Source organism: Loxodonta africana, chromosome 1, assembly GCF_030014295.1.
Source record: "Loxodonta africana isolate mLoxAfr1 chromosome 1, mLoxAfr1.hap2, whole genome shotgun sequence".
Classification (NCBI taxonomy): Eukaryota; Metazoa; Chordata; class Mammalia; order Proboscidea; family Elephantidae; genus Loxodonta; species Loxodonta africana.
This window is the reverse complement of record NC_087342.1, coordinates 162,491,822-162,511,455: the sequence shown is the minus strand read 5'-3', so window position 1 is coordinate 162,511,455 and position 19,634 is coordinate 162,491,822. Positions and strand designations below refer to the sequence as shown.

Here is a 19,634-nt window from a genome sequence, read left to right as displayed (position 1 = left end):
AAGCCAGCTTCTTTAGTTAATATACGCAACGTGTAGATCACTATTAGATCATCGGAATTTAATGTGTCATTTACTAATTAAGAATCGAGAACGATGGGTAAAACAACTATCCCCCCCAAAAGCAAGATGATATATGACGAATGTCAAATGTGACTTTAGAGTGTGACGGAAGGAAATCGGAGGCTTTCCGGACAGGCGTCCAGCAACAAGTGGGACTTGAGACGTTCTCCAAGAAGACTCGAGCTGCGTACTCCAGTTCAGTATACCGAACCAATTCGGAGTTAATCTCCACCGTTCTAAGACTGGTTGCGGCCTTAACCGCTAGGCAGAGCTAGAAAAGGTGGGCGCATCGCCAGGCTCCGTCCCCGCCCCGGGCGAGCTGCCACCGGAGGAACGGCCCCGAACCCGCCCCGACGTAGGCGCAGGCACACGAGGCCCCGCCTCTGCCGGCCCGCGAGGCGGCTGCGCAGGCGCAGTCTTTTCGGATTGTAGCTGCGGCGGCCCGGGTCGGGCGGGGTGAGTTGGCTCCGGCGCTGCGTTCGCCGCAGTTTCTTGGTCTAGGCTTGCGCGACCCTGGTCTCTGCGCGTGGTGTGGGCGGGGCTGGGAGAGAAGCCACATACGCCCCCTTGCCTTCCCGATCTTTGGGGGCGCGAGGCGTCACCGACGGCCGTGTGAGCGTTGCCGGCCGGCTCAGCGCTCTGGCGGCGGCGGCGGCGTGAGGAGCCGCCGAGGAGGGGCCCGAGCCTCCGCCTCGCGGTGACCTAGGAGCGCAGCGGTCAGACACCCTTCCGCCAGTGTTCTCTCCTTACGCCGCATTGTTTTCTTAAAGTTGGGGTGTTTTGTTTCGTAACTGGGGAAGCATGTGTAACTACGGTTTTCTGACGGCCTCTTGTAGTGTTAGGAGACGGGAGTCAGTCCGGACCTCTGCAAGTTACTTAACCTCTTCGTGCCTCAGTTTTTTCAACTGTAAAGTGGGGTGAATAATAGTAACCTATCTTATTAGGGGGATCCTTGGGTGGTGCAGAGTGTTAACACGCTCGGCTGCTAACTGAAAGGTTAGAGGTTCAAGTCCACCCAGAGGCGCCTCGGAACAAAAGTCTGGTGATCTACTTCCGAAAACATCAGCCATTGAAAATCCTACTCTGGCATAAATAGGGTCACTCTAAGTTGAGATTGACACTGTTAACTGGTATCTCAAGGTGGTTGTGAGAATTGAGTGGGTTAATAATCTGTGATGTGCTTTAGAAACGTGCGTGATACACAGCAAAATTAGGTGCTGTTAATCTTTTTGAACCTGGTATCTAAAAGGAAAGTTGCTGTGCACGTCCTCAACTCTAAGAAATATCTGCTTCCGCCCTTACATGAAAATTACTGCTGAAAAGTAGGAAAAAAAAGTTTTGTTTTTTTTTTTTAGAATAAGGGCTTTAGTTTACATAGCCTATTTAAAAAAAAAAACCAAAACTTTGTAAACAACTTGATTCACGTTCTATATTAGCCAAAAGACAGACGTTAGGTAATGCTGAAGTTGAAAACTGTAAAATCTGATGTTTGGAAAACCACGTGAAAAAAATGGCCAGAACATATTTGTGCAGAAAAGAGTTTACATAAACCCTGAAACAAAACCAAACCCACTGCCATCGAGTGGATTCCGGCTCCTAGCGACCTTATAGGACAGAGTAGAACTGCCCGATAGAGTTTCCAGGGGGCGCCTGGCAGATTCAAACTGCCGACCTCTTGGGTGGTTAGCGGCCGCAACACTTAACCACTAGGGTTTCCAGAGTTTACATTAAAAAAATAATAATAATAGCAGGCCTGAAATTGCCATCCCTAGAAAGCCCTATTTGCAGGCTTGGCACTTGTTTCGCGTCTGGGAACTTTGATATCAGGAGTCATTCCACCGTGGGAACAATGTGGTTTATGCTAAAACTCTGCTTTCCTTCTCTAAGTCTGGAATTTTGGCATGTGCTCGGCAAAGTGTACCTAAATGACCAGCTTCCCTGTCCCCCAAATGGTAGAGCTGAGTGTCTGATGGGCTTCCCTGGGCAAAAAATATCACACCTATGTTGGCATTTTTCTTGCTGGGCGAACTGTATGCTGTGTTTGACTTCTGGTGGGAGAGAGAGAACATAAGCCTGCAAATGAATTCCTCACGTCTCAGCCTGTGTGTTTTCTGCTTATGATTAGGCTATATATCCTTACTAACCAATTGCACCTGTCAGGGTGATTCAGTTGTGCTCCACAGGGTTTTCAATGAATGATATTTTGTAAGGAGATCATCAGGACTGTCTTCTGAGGCACCTGTGGGTGGACCGCCAACTTTTTGGTTAGCAACCAGCAGCCAAACTCCTTAACTGTTTGTACCACTCAGGGATTCCATCTCCTTTTTACAGTGCTATAATAAATGTTAGCTGTGAGTACAGTTTATATGGTGAGTCCCATGAGTCCTTCTAGCACACCTCCAAATGTAGGGGTGGTCTAGGAGGTTCCTTGACACAATATTAATGATAGGAAGTGTTAGAGGCTCTAATAATTGGACTTTAGTTTTGTCCCTTTTTTTTATCTGTTAAAAAATGTTTTATTGAGACAATGAACAGATAACATCAACAAGTACTAAAATTTTGATTAAAATAGATTTACTGTGTTGCAATATACCACTAGAAGCATTCTTATTGAATGGAAATAAGATTGCTACTGCTCGTTTCCTTAGGACGCTCAAACATTCCATTTGACTTTGTGGTTCTCCGACCCAAGTAGTGTGCTGTTGTAATGCCTTTTCTATGCCTATGAGCCTGAAAGTATTCTTCAACACTTTAAAATTCAACCGCAGTATCAATCGTTCCTTCTCATTACTGGCGACATCGCTAAATAGATACATATTTTCTTGCTGTCTGCTCAGGAAATCTAAGTATTGCATTTCTGTCAACTCATTGATTGAAGAGTTCCCCCTCAGACTGTTGACAGCTGTTTCAGACATTTATAAAATAACTCGGATAACAGCTGCAAATGGATTGGCTAAAGAAGATTCGGAACGTAATTAGCATTCATCAAATGCACATATTTCCACTGAAAGACCCCTTCAACCCAAAAGCGACTATCAGGAAGATTCTTAAGTCTCAGAAAAGGAGTTTTGTCCCTTTTTGCCTTAAAGGGGTAATTGGAAAAGAAAACTGTACAGGGTAAACTAAAACCAAAACCAAACCCATTGCTGTCGAGTTGATTCATACAAGATACGTGCTTGCTAAATAGATGGGTTACTAGCCTAAACAATTCTATATATTTAGTCATATTGCTTATATTAGAGAAATCACCCGAAGTTGATTCTGTATTGCCAAGTTAAGGTTGAATCAATATATTTTTTTAAAATAATTTTTATTGTGCTTTAAGTGAAAGTTTACAAGTCAAGTCAGTCTCTCACATAAAAACTTATATACACTTTTCTAGATATTCCCAATTACTCTCCCCCCCATGAGACAGCCCGCTCCCTCCTTTCACTCTCTCTTTTCACGTCCGTTTTGCTGAATCAATATTTTTTTAAAAAAGGTACAAGTCTTTTACAAATTCTAGGTCAAGTGTCTGGTTCCGTTTATAATTTTGCCAGCATTCTCTGTGTGCTAATGCTCATCTTTATCTGGAATTTATGTGTGTCACAGGGGGAAAATTTGACCAGTTTCTCAGTGGGCTGTTTTTCGTGGCTTTTCTTAGTTATATCTGTTGCTCTTCGGGACACAAAATTAAAATAGATGGAGGGTAAGTTTGTAGGTTTGGAGTTAGAAAAATCAGTAAAGTAGAAGGCTAGATCTCTCTTTTTTTGGCAGGGGGAAGTGAGTGGGGAGGTGGAGGAGTTGAAGGTTTAAGGAGCGTGACAAAGGTTTGAAATAGTTGTTATGGAGAATAGGTAGGTTAGATGATCAGAGAGGTAGAGTAGATAATGGGATATCTTGATCCATTTGGGGTTTCGTTTATGAATTTAGTGACCCAATCTGCTTTCTTTTAAAATGGATTGGATGCAGACATGGAGAAAGTGGTAAATTGGGTTCGTGTGGGATTGGTGTTTACCAGTTAAGTGGTGTGGTTGTCTCATTAAGGCCATGCACAGATACTCTGGTTCACCTCTTCCTGGGTTCGTGGTAAAGTTGGACTTGTCCCCACCTCCACATCTACTTGAAGTTAAATGTGGCCATGTGACTTGCTTTGGTCAGTAAAATGTGAACAGTCATGATGTATGTCTTAGCCATCTAGTGTTTCTGTAATAGAAATACCGCAAGTGGATGACGTTAACAAAGAGAAGTTTATTTCCTCACAATAAAGTAGGCTAAAAGTCCAAATTCGGGGCGTCAGCTCCAGGGGAAGGCTTTCTGTCTCTGTGGGCCTTCTCATCAATCTTCCCTTCAGACTAGGAGCTTCTCCACACAGGGACCCTGAGTCCAAAGGACACGCTCTGCTCCTGGCACTGCTTTCTTCTTGGTATAAGGCCCCACCTCTCTGCTCTCTTCCCTTTCCTTTTTATCTCTTGAGAGATAAAAGGTGGTGCTGGCCACACCCCAGGGAAACTCCCTTTACTTTGGATCACGGATGTGACCTGGGTAAGGGTGTTACAATCGCACCCTAATCCTTTTTAACATAAAATTAAAATCACAAAATGGAGGACAACCACACGATACTGGGAATCATGGCCTAACCAAGTTGACACATATTTTTGGGGAACGCAGCTCAATCTGTGACAACATATGTGGCTTCTAGGTGAAGCTTTAAGAGCCAGTGCTCCATTTGCTACTTCCCCATCTCCCTGCTCTGCTGCAGTGATCATGGAAGCACTTGTTGAGATGCAGCCTCTTGTCAGTCTAGATACTAGAAGAAAATAGAAGTGGCTGGTAAGCAAACTAGCGAACTGGAAGTTGTGGTCAGAGAACTGAAAATGCTTGAATTTGTGATTTTTTAAGGTAGAACTGTAGGGGTAATGGAATTTTGGAGGGAGAAGGTAGTTAGAGATGAAGAAATCAAGGAACTCTGGCAACCTCGCACACCTCTGTAACTCTGAAAGCATTAGTTTGTGACAGTTCAATAGTGATGACCATGGACTTAAAGAAATGACACTTAAAATGGTAAATTTGAAGGCTCTTTTGTGGGGAACATGGAACGACTAAATCAAGATTTAGAATTTTTAGCATTTAATATTGAATTAAAAGATTATTCCACTTGGATCATTAAAATACAGCCAACCACAAAAATTGTTATATGGCTTTGCCACAGAGGAGAACAGTATTAGAATTCAGGCTTAACTACTCTGACAGAGACTCCAAAATACAGTGGCTTAAAAACTGCTTAAATTCTATCCAAAATCTTTAGAATTAACTTTGAGAGTTACTTTCCTTTTTTGTATATGTGTGTTCCTAAATCCATACGTCAGGCATTAGGGGAGAGAGGGAAATTCTGTCAGGTGGCTTATTTATAGTTTAGAGGCAGAACCTTCCCTCAGAAAACTTCCAGTTTAGCTGTTTGTTGTTGTTGTTGTTGTTTTTGAGAACACACATGGCAAAACATAAATACCAATTCAGTTGTTTCTACAGTGACAGGGATTACATTCTTTGAGTTGTGCAGCTATTCTTACCCTTCTTTTCTGAGTTGTTCCTCTCCATTAATACAAACTCACTGCCCCTTAAGGTTCTTGTCTAATCTTTTGGAGTTGTTATTGTCACTTTGATCCCGTATTGATAGTTCTTAAAAGAGCATAATGCTCAAGGCAGATTTTTTTTTACTAGTTACGCTAGACTATTGCTTTGTTTTAAGAACACTTGAGGGAATATTTTTAGTTTAAGGTTTACAGATTAACTCAGGTCAACAGTTTCAGGGGTTCATCCAGCCCCCAAGGCTTTAGGAGGTCTGGAGTCCATGAGCATTTGAAATTCTGTTCTGCCTTTTCCACCTTTTGACCAGGGTTCTTCTATAGAATCTTTGATGAAAATGTTCGGTAAAGGTAGCCAGGCACCATCTAGTTCTGGTCTCATGGCAAAGGAGGCAGTTGTTCATGGAGGCAATAAGCCACACATTCCGTATCCTCCTCCTATTCCTGACCCTCCTTCCTCTGTCGCTCCAGGCAAATACAGACCAACTGTCATGCCTTGGATGGCTGCTTGCAAATTTTTAAGATACCAGGCACTACCGCAGTGAACTAGGAGGTAGAACAGAAGTGCTAAACATGTTGTTAGGCCAATTAAATGGACTGTACCATGAAACCATGACCTTAAACTTTCAAACCAAGGAATCAAATCCCGTAGGGCTTTTGGTTGTACATTAGCAGCCTCAGCTGCAACTTTTTTTTTTTTTTTAAATTGTCCTTCAGATGAAGGTTTACAGAACAAACTGACTTCTTATTAAACAGTACACGTATTGTTTTATGACATTGGTTAACAACCCCACGACATGTCAATATTCTCCCTTCTCCACCTTGGGTTCCCTATTACCAGCTTTTCTGTCCCCTCCTGTTGTCTAGTCCTTGTTCCTGGGCCGGTGTGTCCCTTTAATCTCGTTTCGTTTTATAGGCCTGTCTAATCTTTGGCTAAAAGGTGAGCCTCAGGAGTGACTTCATTACTGAGCTAAAAGGGTATTTGGGGGCCATACTCTCGGGGTTTCTCCAGTCTCAGGCCAGTAAGTCTGGTCTTTTTTTGTGAGTTAGAGTTTTGTTCTGCATTTTTTCCCAGCTCTGTCTGGGACCCTCTATTGTGATCCCTGTCAGAGCAGTCGGTGGTGGTAGCCGGGTACCATCTAGTTGTACTGGACTCAGTCTGGTGGAGGCAGTGGTAGTTGTGGTCCATTATTCCTTTGGAGTAATCTTTCCCTGTGTCTTTGGTTTTCTTCATTCTGCCTTGCTCTAGACGGGTTGGGACCAGTGGAGTATCTTAGATGGCTACTCACAAGCTTTTAAGACCCTAGACGCTACTCACCAAAGTAGAATGTAGAAAATTTTCTTTATAAACCATGCGGTGCCAGTTGAGCTAGGTGTTCCCTGAGACCATGGTCCCCAAAGCCCGTAACTATGAGTTTTTGAGAAATATAAGGGATACAGGTAAATAACACCATTAAGGCATAGAACATCCATTGTGGAACATTATATAACTTTACTATTCCAAGTGTGGTCTCTGAACCCCCAGCAAGGGCATCACAGTAGGAGCTTGTCCGACTGGCAGAATCTCAGGTCCTGTGTCAGACTTGTTGAATCAGAATCCACATTTTAGTAAGATTCCCTGGTGACTCTTATGCGCTGACCTGGTGTCTTAAAGCCTATGTCATAGGAAAATACAAGGTGGGAAGAACTGTTGTAGATTGAAAGACACTAAAGTGATACAACCAGATACAAAGTGTGAACCTTGATTGGATCCTGAGTGAAAAAAAAAAACAGCTATAGAAGACGCTCTTGGGCCAAGGAACTTGGAATTTGATAGAATAGGAGACGATATTATGGAATTATTGTTAATTTTCTTAGATATGATAATGATACGATTATGTAGGAGAGTGTCTTTATTCTTAAGAGATGCATGCTGAAGCACTTAGGGGTGAATTGTCATGATCTCTGGAACTTACAGTTCTTTCACATAGTTCAACCAAAAAAGAAAAAAATACACACACACATGTATGTCTCTCTGTACATACATCACACATATTGATACTTAGATAAAACAAATATGGTAAAATGCTAATGGTTGTGGAATCTAGATTTAAAACAAAACAGAACAAAAAAGCTCATTGCTATGGAGTCAATTCCGACTCATAGCGACCCTATAGGACAGAGTAGAGCTGCTCCATAGAGTTTCCAAGGAGCGCCTGGTGAATTTAAACTGCCTGACCTTTTGGTTAGCAGGCGAACTTGTTACCACTACGCCACCAGGATCTAGATAGTAAATGGGTATTCATCATACTTATTCTTTGAACTTTTGTTGATGTTTGAATTTTTTTCATAGTAAAAAATTGGGGGGGGAAGTCAGAAAACAATGCAGTAGCTTAAACAAGATAGAAATCTATTTCTCTCCCAATAATAGCTCAGTCTTAGGCGCAGTACAGCACAGGTACGCTTTACTGTGTTCAGCCCCAGGCTTCCATCCCTGGTCCAGTGTGGCTCTTTCAGCTCCTACTATCTCCTAGCTAGTGGGACCTTTCAGCTCCTACTGTGTCCTAGCTAGTGGGATGGGACGAAGGGCAAGGGGAGGGCATGACCCAGAAGCAGCACTTATAACATTTACTCCCATTCCATTGACTAAAACTTTAGTTTTTTCATTCAACTAGAAATCATATATCTTGGGAGAATTAGTAAAAAGTCAAATGGAATGTGCCATTTATATATTGGTTTAATAGATTTGTTTAATTTCTTTGGTCTTAGCTGATGTTCCCCTCTTCTTCTGTTGATTTACTAGATCAGTTAAAATTGAAGTCATATCAATTTTAATATGCATTAAGTAAAACATATAAAATTTAATTTTGAGGATTAAAGTATATTCATTTTCTCCCCCAATCTTTTCAGTAAATAACCAATGCGGGTGAAAGAGCCATCCAGTGCTTTACCTGAGAAAGCCAAAAGAAGTAAAAGGCCTACTATACCTCATGATGAAGACTCTTCAGATGACGTTGCTGGTAAATCATGATATCTGGCATCCCATATAGAGTTGAAGAAAATAAATAACAATATGTGTTTTTAATTAATAAATCCATTACTCTTTATTTTCAGCATTTTCTGTATGAATTTTAGAATAGCTTGTCTAGTTCCAAAAATCCTGTTGGTTTTTTCAATTGGGATTTTGTATAATTTATAGTCACTTAGAATTGACATCTTTGTGATTTTTGGTCTTTGAGATCCATTTGTTTAACGCTTTTATGTTCCTCAGAGGCCAAAATTTTTCTATGTATAGATGTTTCACATTTCTTGTTAAGTTTATAACTAGATATTTCAGCTTTTTTGTTGCTGTAATAATGTGTATCATCTAACTAGTTGTTCTTTGCAGGACCAAGACTAGAGTGAGACAAGCTAAACACCTAGGGTGTACAAGATTTAACTTTTAGGTTGTACAAGTGCAGAGTTGGCACCTGAGAGTACCTTAAATTTTGTAACCGAATCCCCTGGCTGCTTACCCTAGTGCAGGCCCTGCTTGATTGAATATGTGAATGCTATTGATTTCTATATATGAATTTTGTATCGGGGTTACTTATTGAATTCTGATGTTGTTTGGATTGTTTTTCATTTGATTTTCCAAATATATAATATAATCAAAGCCTCTGCAAATAATAAGGCATGAAAAAGATAAAATGTATTTCTAGTTTATCTTATCTGTATATTTGCATGATATGAACATTGTTATCTTATTCCTATTTTTAATGGTGCTGTTTCTAAATTTTCCCAAAGGTGCCTTTTTTTTTTTTTTGGTCCCCTTTTCATGGCCTGTTAAAACCAAGGCTCCAAACCACCAGAAATTGGGAAATGGCGCTTGGGAACTAATGGCTTCAGGCCTTGTTTTTCTCTTAGCCTTATGCTTTTCCTTAGGTTTTGGCCTCTGAGGATTTTCCTTGCTTTCTTGCCGGTTCAGGTCTCCATTTGAAAACTTTTTTTTTTTTTTTTTTTAATCTCCATTTTTAAGTGTTTTTAACCCAGATAATGTTACAGAATATTTAATATGCTGTATAAGGGAGATCTGAATTATATATTTAAATATTTCTTCTGAATTATTCAGATTATTCTTTTGTTAACTCTCCTTTACCGGCTCTCATAGTTATCATTTTTTCTCAAATCCTTTAAAACTCTTCATTTCCTTTTCATTTTTATCCTTCAGCAGTGTCCAGTTTCTCTTCTGCTCTTTTCAGTTTTGCTTTCATTTTTGTGATTTTTTTTGTTCCACTTCTTTTCTGAATCTACCAGTCCCTTCCTATTGTTTTGCCATCTTGTCATTGAGCTCCTGCTTCTGTTTTGTTTTTATTTCAAGTCAGGGATTGTCTGCCATTTATTTTTCCTTTTCTTTCCTTCCTTAGCATTGAATTTCTGGCATTGGTTACTCTTTGATTACTCATTCTTTGATGCAAGGTTGCTTTTTTGGACCAGCTAGTTTTAGGATGCTTGTATGAAAAGAGGGGCTAGAGCCCTGTTCAGAGCTAGCTGGAGTTTTCAGTTTGAGCTCATTTACCATTTCCTTCTTTCCAACCAATAGGCCTAGGCAGCTCTAGGTTTTTTTCAGAATTCAGAGTATCTGTTCTCCCCACCTGCCATAGAAACAGACTGTTTCCTGCAAGTATGGCTTGCTTTTTTATTTTGCATTTAAGAAATGAGAAATTTGCTGCTGCTTCTCCTTCTCAAACAAAATTGGATGTAGGTGAGCTCCTGCCATTGTTGTTAAAGCACAGTGATTTAGGTTTTGTTCTGTGCCTGAGAAGCATACCTTGTTCTTTATGAAATCTGCAGCTGCAGTGTTTTCCCTTTGCTCCCTTCTTCATGCTTCCCTGTTTGATCTCTGCTGCTGCAAGGTGGGAGCCCTTCTACTTAATTCGTGGCTTGGTGTTTCAGCAGTCTCCTCGTTTCTCTGAAAATGGACTTTGTGTCTTTTTCCCTCTTCTTGTTGCCCTTGGATGATTTGCAGAAGAGAAGGGGAAAGTGTTGGCTTTATGCCACCGTTTGCAAATTGGAAGTCCTCCTTGTGAGATTTTTATTTAAAATAGAAAACATTAAGGTTCTGATTATTGTTTTTGTTTAATGTGAAACAACTTGACTTTAATACATTTTTATATTTTGTTCAGAGGACCTATTTGTCAGATGAAATTCAGAGATATGATTTACAAAACATACATAAAACTGAGGAAATTATTAGCACAAAAGGAAATCTCCACCTCCCCCATGCTGTCCCCACAAAAGATAAGCATTCAGTAGCTTTTATGCAAAAACTTTGAACTTTTTTTTTTTTTTTTTAACTTACGAAAGTATATCTGATTAAGGCATTTAAAAGCTAATAGATTTAATTTAGGGGCCTAATACCTTTTTATCTTGAATTCATTTATCTCTGAATTCAATAACAATTTCAATTTTTATAGTTTGCATAGCAGACTCAGAATATTTAAGTTGTATACCGGCCAGATCCCACCCTGTGGAATGATTTTCTTCTAAGAATTTTCAAATAGAAAACTCAAATGAAGCAGTGACATTGGTAAAGCATTTCTAAATCCTGTATTTGTATGGTCATTTATCAGCCTTCTGGACAGCCTTGTCCTTAATGGCATGGGTTTTTGCTTTTTAAACAGAACTTCAGAGTTACTTCTTTTATGTCTGTTCTTATAACTTACTCCTGGTATAAAATTAGGATTTTAAAACATTTTTTAAATTAATTTTGTTGTTGCTGAGAATATACACAGCAGAACATATGCCAATTCAACAGTTTCTACATATACAATTCAGTGACATCGATTACATTCGAATAGGGGCCAGTTATTGAGCCTTGGATGGCCACTTGCAAGCTTTTAAGACCCCAGGAATAATGCAGTGAACTGTTTAGTAGTTTTATGAGTGCCTTGAATTATTCTATTCAATTTCCCACCAATTCGACATTTAAGGTTTGCATCATCATCTTTGCTTTCTAGTCCTGTACGACCCTCCTCTGAAAACTATTCGCCTTACTTTGTCATGAGTATTTTTATTGGAGCTCTGAAGCCACCATTCTAGAATTCTGTTCTGTGTCAAGGAGCTCTTTTACCACATGAACCCATGAGGTGTGTGGCTCCCTTGGCCTCCCTGAGCAGTTCGGGACAGCCTGAAGTTAGGATTTTTAATCTTTTATTCAGATCTACATATTATTTTTGTTGAAATTAAATTTTATCGTAAATAACTTGTTAGGAATCACATTCTTAGTCTTCAGGATGAAATAGGAGTAATGCTTAGCCTCTCTAGTTAACTAGTAGGTGAAAAGGAATGCTTTGCATTTAGAAAGGGAAGTGGAGAGAGTTGAAATGTACATACCCCATCTCCTTCTGTTTCCCTCTTTAAGTTCCTTAGTCTCTTCCTTGGATGTTTGATTTTGGTAGGTAGCTGTAATTTTGGTGTTTGGAATATTTGAGGTAGAGAAATTGAAATGTTCAGACATTTGGGAGAAGGAAGTATAATGGCTCCCATGTTGAGAAGAATGCGGTTATATGAAGAATGAAAAATGTATTTGGTCTATTTTGGCTGTTGTGTGCAGTGCACATGGTGGGAATCTGTTCTAAAGGATAATTTAGGGGCCAGGCAAAATCATTTGTTATTTGGTAATACCCATTAAGAAGAAAAATTCTGAGAATTCTTGTTTCTGTAAATTATGCCATTGTTTGTTTCACTCTCCTTTCTCCCAGCAATGAAGAGAAGAGCATCATAACAAAGCTAGTCTATGAAAAAAGATCTTACTTGTGTACCTTAATGGAAAGAACATGTATTCAAAATGCTTGACACATAGTAGCTATTCAAGAAATATTTAATCTCTTTTATTTTATTTATTAAACTTTTTATCTCAAAATAATTATAGCTTCACAGGAAGGTGCAAAAAAAAATGTGCAGAAAGGTTCCTCAAACCCTTCATTCAGCCTCCTCCACTGTTAACATCTTGTACAACTCTAGTAAATATCAAAATCAGATACTTGACATTGGTACAATCCATGGAGTCTATTCACATTTCGCCAGTTACACAGGCACTTGTGTGGTGTGCATGCATGTACTCATGGCTCTATACAGTTTTATTGTAGCTTCATGCACCCACCACCACCATAATCAAGATCACCACAAGTCTCCGTTGTGCTACTCCCTTGTAGCCACACACCCCTGACCCCTGTTTCTAACCCTAGGCAACCACTAATCTGTTCTCTAACTTTACAATCATATGTATTTTTATGAATGTTATATAAATGGAATCATGCCGTATATATCCTTTTGAGTTTTGTTCTTTGAATCTCTGTGCTTTTTTAGTGACAGCATTTTGCTTGTTGATGTTAGCAAATTGGTTTAGCGAAAAACATGTTCAAATTTTGTTTTGTCTTATTCAGGAAGTTTAACCTGCCAACATGTGAGTCATGCTGTCAGTGTGAATCATGTGAAGACAGCAGTAGCTGAGAACCCGTGGTCAGTTTGTTCAGAGTGTTTAAAAGAGAGAAGATTCCATGATGGACACCCAGTGCTTCCTTCTGATATTTGGTTGTGCCTCAAATGTGGTTTTCAGGTAAGAAAAGTGTTATTTACGTGTGAGTTTGTCTTAAATATTTTCCTTAAATGCTTACTGTCATTTGGTCATGTAAAGGATTTAAGATAAATTTATTCCATTTTTAGATAGAAACTCTACAAAAATGAGCTTAGAAATGTTAGTTAAGGTAAAGTGAAAAGTATTTTATATCCAGAAATTAATCATAAATACTTTGAAAGGGAATCCAGCCTATTTTCAGTAGTTGTCATGTCTGAACCTGTCTTTATGTATTTGTATATACTTAGGAAATTGATCCAAATTTTGTCTCTGAAAAATGATTACTCTGCTTTTTTTAAAACTAATATATCTTACAATTTAGAAGCTATTGATATCTATAATAAAGGAATTTTCAAGTGAAATTAAAAACGTATACTTTTTTTTTTATTTAAAAAAAAAAAAGGAATCTTTATTATCTCATATAGAAAGTCCAGAAGTAGGGCCACTTCAGGGTTAGTTAATTCAATGGAGAAATGTTAAAAACTCAGATTTCTTCCATCTTTCTGCTATGCCAACTTCAACTTCATGGTTTCAGGATAGCTAAAGATGCTTCAGGCATTATGTCTCACATGTTGTTGTTAGTTCTATCGAGTTGATTCCAACTCATGGCAATCCCATGTGTGCAGAGTAGAACTGCCTCATAGGGTTTTCAAAGCTGTGACCTTTCAGAAGCAGATCACCAGGCCTGTCTTCTGAGATGCCTCTGGTTTGAACCCACCAACATTTGAGCTAGGAGTCAAGTGCTTAACCGTTTGCTTCACTGTGTCTCACATAGCAATGTCCAAAGGCCAGAAAATAGGGCAGAGAGTACAACTCTCCCCTGTTATTTTTTTATTTAAATATGTAAAACTTTCCTAGAGACATCTAGCAGGCCTCCCCTCATGTTGCACTGAGGGGAAACCAAAATTGTACCTCGTTTCTTTACTTACCTGGTGAGGAAAATTACTGTGATTGGTTTGAGTCTCAGTAGTTCTCCATGGGGTTGGGGTGGAGCTTGTCACAGTTTTGGGAATTGTGTGTTGGGTAGGTGGGTGGGGGAGGGGAAACTACTGGCCTGCCACGATGCTCAGGGTCCCACAATGCACGAGACAGAGAATGTATACATTTTTAAATGACAGGGAAATCAGCTTTGCTCATGATTGCTTAGGTAAATACTGCATAATGAAAAGCAAGTTAGTCTCTTTACAAGATGTTAAATTTAATAAGAATCTATATTTTCTGGGAACATCAAATCCCATTTCTCACTTTCCTGATACCAAACTGTGTGAAAATCAAAATCAAGTTATTATCAAATCTGTTCCCTTCCGTCCTACTTCTGTTCTGACACCAGCTGCACATGTGGCACTTTTCCTCTGACCCTAACCACCCGGCTTTAGGTCAGACCTCACAAATTACAGGCCACAGTCCTCCAGACTGCCAAGTCTGCCCAGGACCTCTGACGCTAGCTGTAAGCTTAGGAGCCCCTGTGACATCCTCACTCTTGACCTACTGGCTCAACATTCCAGGTTTCACACTGTCTCTTCAAGATGCCAGCTATAAGCTTGGGGTCCTCAAGGCTCCACATGCTTCTGCCTGCTGGCTCCTACTACGTCTTTGGGTTCCATAATTCACTAGAATGACTCAGAGAACTCAGGAAAGTGCTATACTTACTATTAGTTTTATTATAGCACAAAGGACACAAATTAAGAGACACAGGGTGAGGTGTTGCAGGGTTCTGAATGCAGAGCTTCCTTATCCCAAAAGGGGGTGCACTACCCTCCCACATGCATCGATGTCGTTCACCAACTAGGAAGCCTGTGGAGCTTCTGTGCCTAGAGCCTTTACTGGGCTTCATTAGGTGGCGTGAGAGATGGAATCATGCCCCCTCCCCCTCCAGGTCCGCCTATACCATGTGGTGGTTTTTCAGGCCTGGCCAGCCTCCACCTGAGTCACCTGATTAGCATAAACCCTCAGGTATGGTAGGGGAGGCCTTATCAAAGACACATCTGTCACTGGGGCAATTTTAAGGTTTTAGAGGTTATCACTCAGGAACCAAGGACAAAGACTATATTCTTTGGGTAAAGTGAAATTCTTTACCCCACATAATGCTTTCTGAAACTTTTCCTTCCTGCTTGGAATTAAAAATAAAACTTTTTCAGTATAAATTTGAGTCATAGTTTAAGTTTTGATTGATTCGAAACAAATTTATATGTTAAATCATACAAAGAGCATTCTGTTCACCTTCAGGGATGTGGTAAAAACTCAGAGAGCCAGCATTCACTGAAGCACTTCAAGAGTTCAAGAACAGAGCCCCATTGTATTATAATTAGTCTGAGCACTTGGATTATATGGTAAGTTAAATTTTGTTAGTCCATGTCTAGTACCAAAACAATCATTTTATCTGGAGCTTCACAAGGTAAGATATTTAAAGACATTACACCAGCTTATCCCTTTTTAGCTTGAACACAGTCTGTAGGCTAATTTAGAAAATACTATCCAGGAGCATAAAATTTAAATAGGAAAAGGTCTAGTCTTCCCTCCACTTTGCAGTTTTCTTTGTGTTGTGAAGAAAACTTGTTCCAGTTGATTTTTCTTAATGAACTTGCTAATATAGAATTTCACAGTTCAGAGTTGAAGGTACTTCAGATAGCTTAGTGGTGTCTGGATTCTCTGCAGGGGAAAGGGAAAGCCTGGGCGTATATGGTTTGTAAAAAACATCTCAGGTAATTCTGCTTAACTATGATTGAGAACCTGGTTGAGTTTCCTCATTTTATGTATGAGGAAACCAGGGTGCCGAACTGATTGGTTCCCATTTGAACCCCAGATATACTAAATCAGAATCTGCATTTTAACAAGACCCCCAGGTTTAATTCTTATCATGTTCAATAAGTTTTGAGATCCACAGCTCTAGTAGTGAGTCTCAGAATTGGTCCCTAACCAGCAGTATTCGTATGGCCTGGGGACTTGTTAGAAATGCAGATTTTCAGCAGGAAGTTGAACCATTTCCTTTGAAAGTTGTAGAAGAAACAGTATCATTTACTTTTTTGTGGTTACAGAGTAAAAATGCAGGCACTAAAACAAGCCTTTTGATGCCTAGTCTCTTCCAGTATACCACACTGCTTCAGTGTGTCCAATAAAAAGCAAATCCAGACTTTGACAGGGAGAGGTTTTATTCAGAATGAAAAGGGGGAAATAAGGGGCAAAGGAACTATTACAATTGCGGTAGGGGTCTACTGTAATAGGGAGAATACTCTGACTATAAGATCAGCAAGCCTCTAAAGAATTAGAAAAAAGAGACTGAGATGAGGAAGTGAGATGAAAGGATAAAGTCATCAGATAGTAAATCAGAATGTTTTACTCTGAGGCCAGCCTATTCTCCAGGAGGGGCTGTTAAAAAAGGGATAGTTTGTTGGCTCCATCACCCATCTGTCAGTTTACTGGATTGTGGTGGTTTGCATGTTGCTGTGGTGCTGGAGGAAACCCTGGTGGTGTAGTGGTTAAGTGCCATGGCTGCTAACCAAAGGGTCAGCAGTTCGAATATGCCAGGTACTCCTTGGCCTCCTATGGGGGCGGTTCTACTCTGTCCTATAGGGTCGCTATGAGTTGGAATCGACTTGAAGGCAGTGGGTTTGGTTTTGGTTTGGTTTTATGGTGCTGGAAGGTATGTCACTGATATTGCAGATACCAGCAGGATTACCCATGTGGACAGGTTTCAGGAGAACTTCCAGACTAAGACAGACTAGGAAGAAAGGCCTGATGTCTTCTGAAAATTAGCTAGTGAACACCATATGGATCACTATAGAGTATTGTTTGATACAGTGCTGGGAGATGATTCCGTTAGTTTGGAAGGCACTCAAAAGACACGGTGGCCGCAATAATGGACCTGAACATACTAATGATCTTGAAGATGGTGCAGGACCAGGCATCATTTTGCTGTGTTGTACTTGGAATCACCATGAATCAGAGCCAACTCAGTGGCAACTAACAACAAATGTTAGCTCTGGCTGAGGGTGGGCCAAAGTTAAGGGACTTGGGGGAAGGGGAGGAGTCTAACCAATTTGGTTAACAAGCATTTTGTTTCCAATTGGTAAGCAGGGGCAGGCAATTCACTTATTTATGAGGTAAAGAATAGAATTTGAGAGTCTGTGTCTGGCTTTATCCCACTCTCAGCGATCTGTAGGTTAGAGTGGAAATGCCCCCATAGGGTTTCCAAGGCTGTAATCTTTATGGAAGCAGACTGCCACATCTTTCTCCTGAGGAGCAGCTGGTGGCTTCAAACTGCCGACCTTGTGGTTAGTAGCTGAGTGCTTAACCACTACACCACCAGGGCTCCTTATGAGTTGAAATCTACTTGAGGCAATGAGTTTTGTTTGAGCTTTGGTGTCTGGCCTTGTCATAGGTAAACAAGGGGGCATCATGAGTCTTATCAGAGTCATACAGGAAGAGTGGTTATTTCTAGTGAGTCACTTCCTGAACACAAAGGGTGGGGGGGATATCTTTAGCCATTGCTGTATTCATAGGATTCAGGTAAAATTCAACATTATCAAGTGGTATAAGTGAACATTATCGAAAAGCATTCCCTACACTTCACAACAATACATTTCTAACTAGAACCTATAGACTCCTAGGGTTTTTTTGAGTTTTCAGGGATGTTCAAGTTGTTTTCAAGGCAAAAATATTTTAACTTCGTGTTTTTATTTCAGGGTTCTAAAATTAACATAAGAATATCCTGGATCATATAGGAAATCATTTTTTTAACTTAATATATCCACAGGGATTTGGTGGTGCCCAAGCCTGCATTTGGGTTTTAATTTGTTGGCTCCAAGTAACATTATTGGGGAGAATGAGAAAAGAACAGAGGGGAACTTAATGTGTAAATGATGCTTTGAAGCCAAGGGAAAGGGAGATGATGTCATCGTATGGCAGCTCAATCCAGATTTCACCGTAGTCCAAGTAAAGCAGTGGTCTCAGACTTAAGGGCATATCAGAATCACTGGGAGGGCTTATTAAAACAGATTGCTGAGCTCCATTCCTAGAATTTCTGATTCAGTAAATCTAAGGATCCCTGGTAGCACAGTGGTTAAGTGCTCAGCTGTTAACGGAGAGTTGGTGGTTTGAATTCACCAGCTGCATCTTGGGAGAAAGATGTGGCAGTCTGCTTCTGTAAAGATTTACAGCCTTGGAAATCCTATGGGGCAGTTCTGCTCTGTCCTGTGTGGTTGCTATAAGTTGGAATTGACTCGAAGGAAACAGATTTGGTTTTGGTGTATAAAGATATTTATTTAAAAGATAATAATACTCTCTACAATTGTTGTGAAGGATTAATCCAGATGGTACATTTATAGCACTTAGAACGGTGCCTGGCACATAGTAGATTAAAAAAAGACCCAAAAAACCATTGCCCTAAAGTTGATTGTGACTCATAGCACCCTACAGGACAGAGCAGAACTGCCCCAAGAGCAGCGAGTAGATTCAAACTGCCAACCTTTTTGGTTAGCAGCCAATACTCAAAAAAAAAAAAAAAAAGTGTTACTTCTAATGAAAACAACTAGAATTAAGTTATCTTGAGGCTGTCTTTTTCCCCAAATTCCAAATTTACAGTCAACAGGCTGATTTTTAACTATTTGTGCTCTTAAACTTAGAACAATGTATTCTGTAACAAGTGAAAACTAAATTTGTAACGTCAATAAAAATTTCTTGACATTTCAGTATTTTTCAAGTGAATAATTATTTTATATTTTTATTATATTTTAAAAATAAATCAGTAAATATCGAGCACCTATTATAAGCCTGATAACTGTAAATAAATTGTTTAAATTTGATCATGGTTTATTGGAAAAGATGTTTTGGGGAATGTTTTCTGTGACTTGTTTTCTTCACAGATCTGTATCTATTTTTACAGGCAAGTGGTAGAGTACTCAGTAAATATTTGACTGAATTTTGAGTGCTATTTAGACAAGGACCCAAAGAACCTCTGAGAGTTTTAGGTGAGAAGATTGTGAACAATTAAGGTAGTACTGGCATAACATATTACAATTGGTAAAACACTTTTAAACATATGCTTTTATTTGATCATTGGATCTCATAAAGATAAACAAACCAGATAAACCGAAACCAAACCTGTTGCCTTTCAATCGATTCTGACTCACAGTGACCCTACAGGGCAGAGTAGAACTGCCCGATAGAGTTTCCAAGGAGTGCTTGGTGGATTCAAACTGCAGATCTCTTGGCCGGCAGCTGTAGCACTTGATCTCTACGCCACCAGGGTTTCCAACAAAACAGATAGGTGACGGTAAAATACAGAAAAATATTTTATGCAGTAATGAGTAAACTTGGCTGAGGTTAGTTTTCTGCAATGTGATAAGCCTTTTGAGAATCTCTTCCTTGAGTCCCCAAAATAAAAGTTCCAAACAAAATAAAACGCGTATCTCTTC

The 19,634-nt window shown here is 39.8% G+C and overlaps 1 protein-coding gene across 11 annotated transcripts in view; it reads left to right on the top strand.

Annotated features, from left to right (window-relative positions):
- Positions 1–454: 454 nt before the first annotated feature.
- USP45 (ubiquitin specific peptidase 45) overlaps positions 455–19,634 on the top strand; it is a 73,971-nt gene continuing 54,791 nt past the window's right edge. For 10 of the 11 annotated variants that reach the window (XR_002784736.2, XR_010322541.1, XR_010322542.1 and 7 more), the window contains exons 1-4: positions 455–516; positions 8,514–8,623; positions 13,031–13,203; positions 15,448–15,551. Coding sequence is in view for 8 of the 11 variants with exons in the window: in XM_003404327.4 (XP_003404375.1) it covers positions 8,524–8,623; positions 13,031–13,203; positions 15,448–15,551 (377 nt within the window). In the remaining 3 variants the exon portion in view is untranslated. Of the gene's footprint in view, positions 517–8,513; positions 8,624–13,030; positions 13,204–15,447; positions 15,552–19,634 lie in introns of those variants that run through there. The other variant, XM_064289189.1, reaches the window with a different exon arrangement.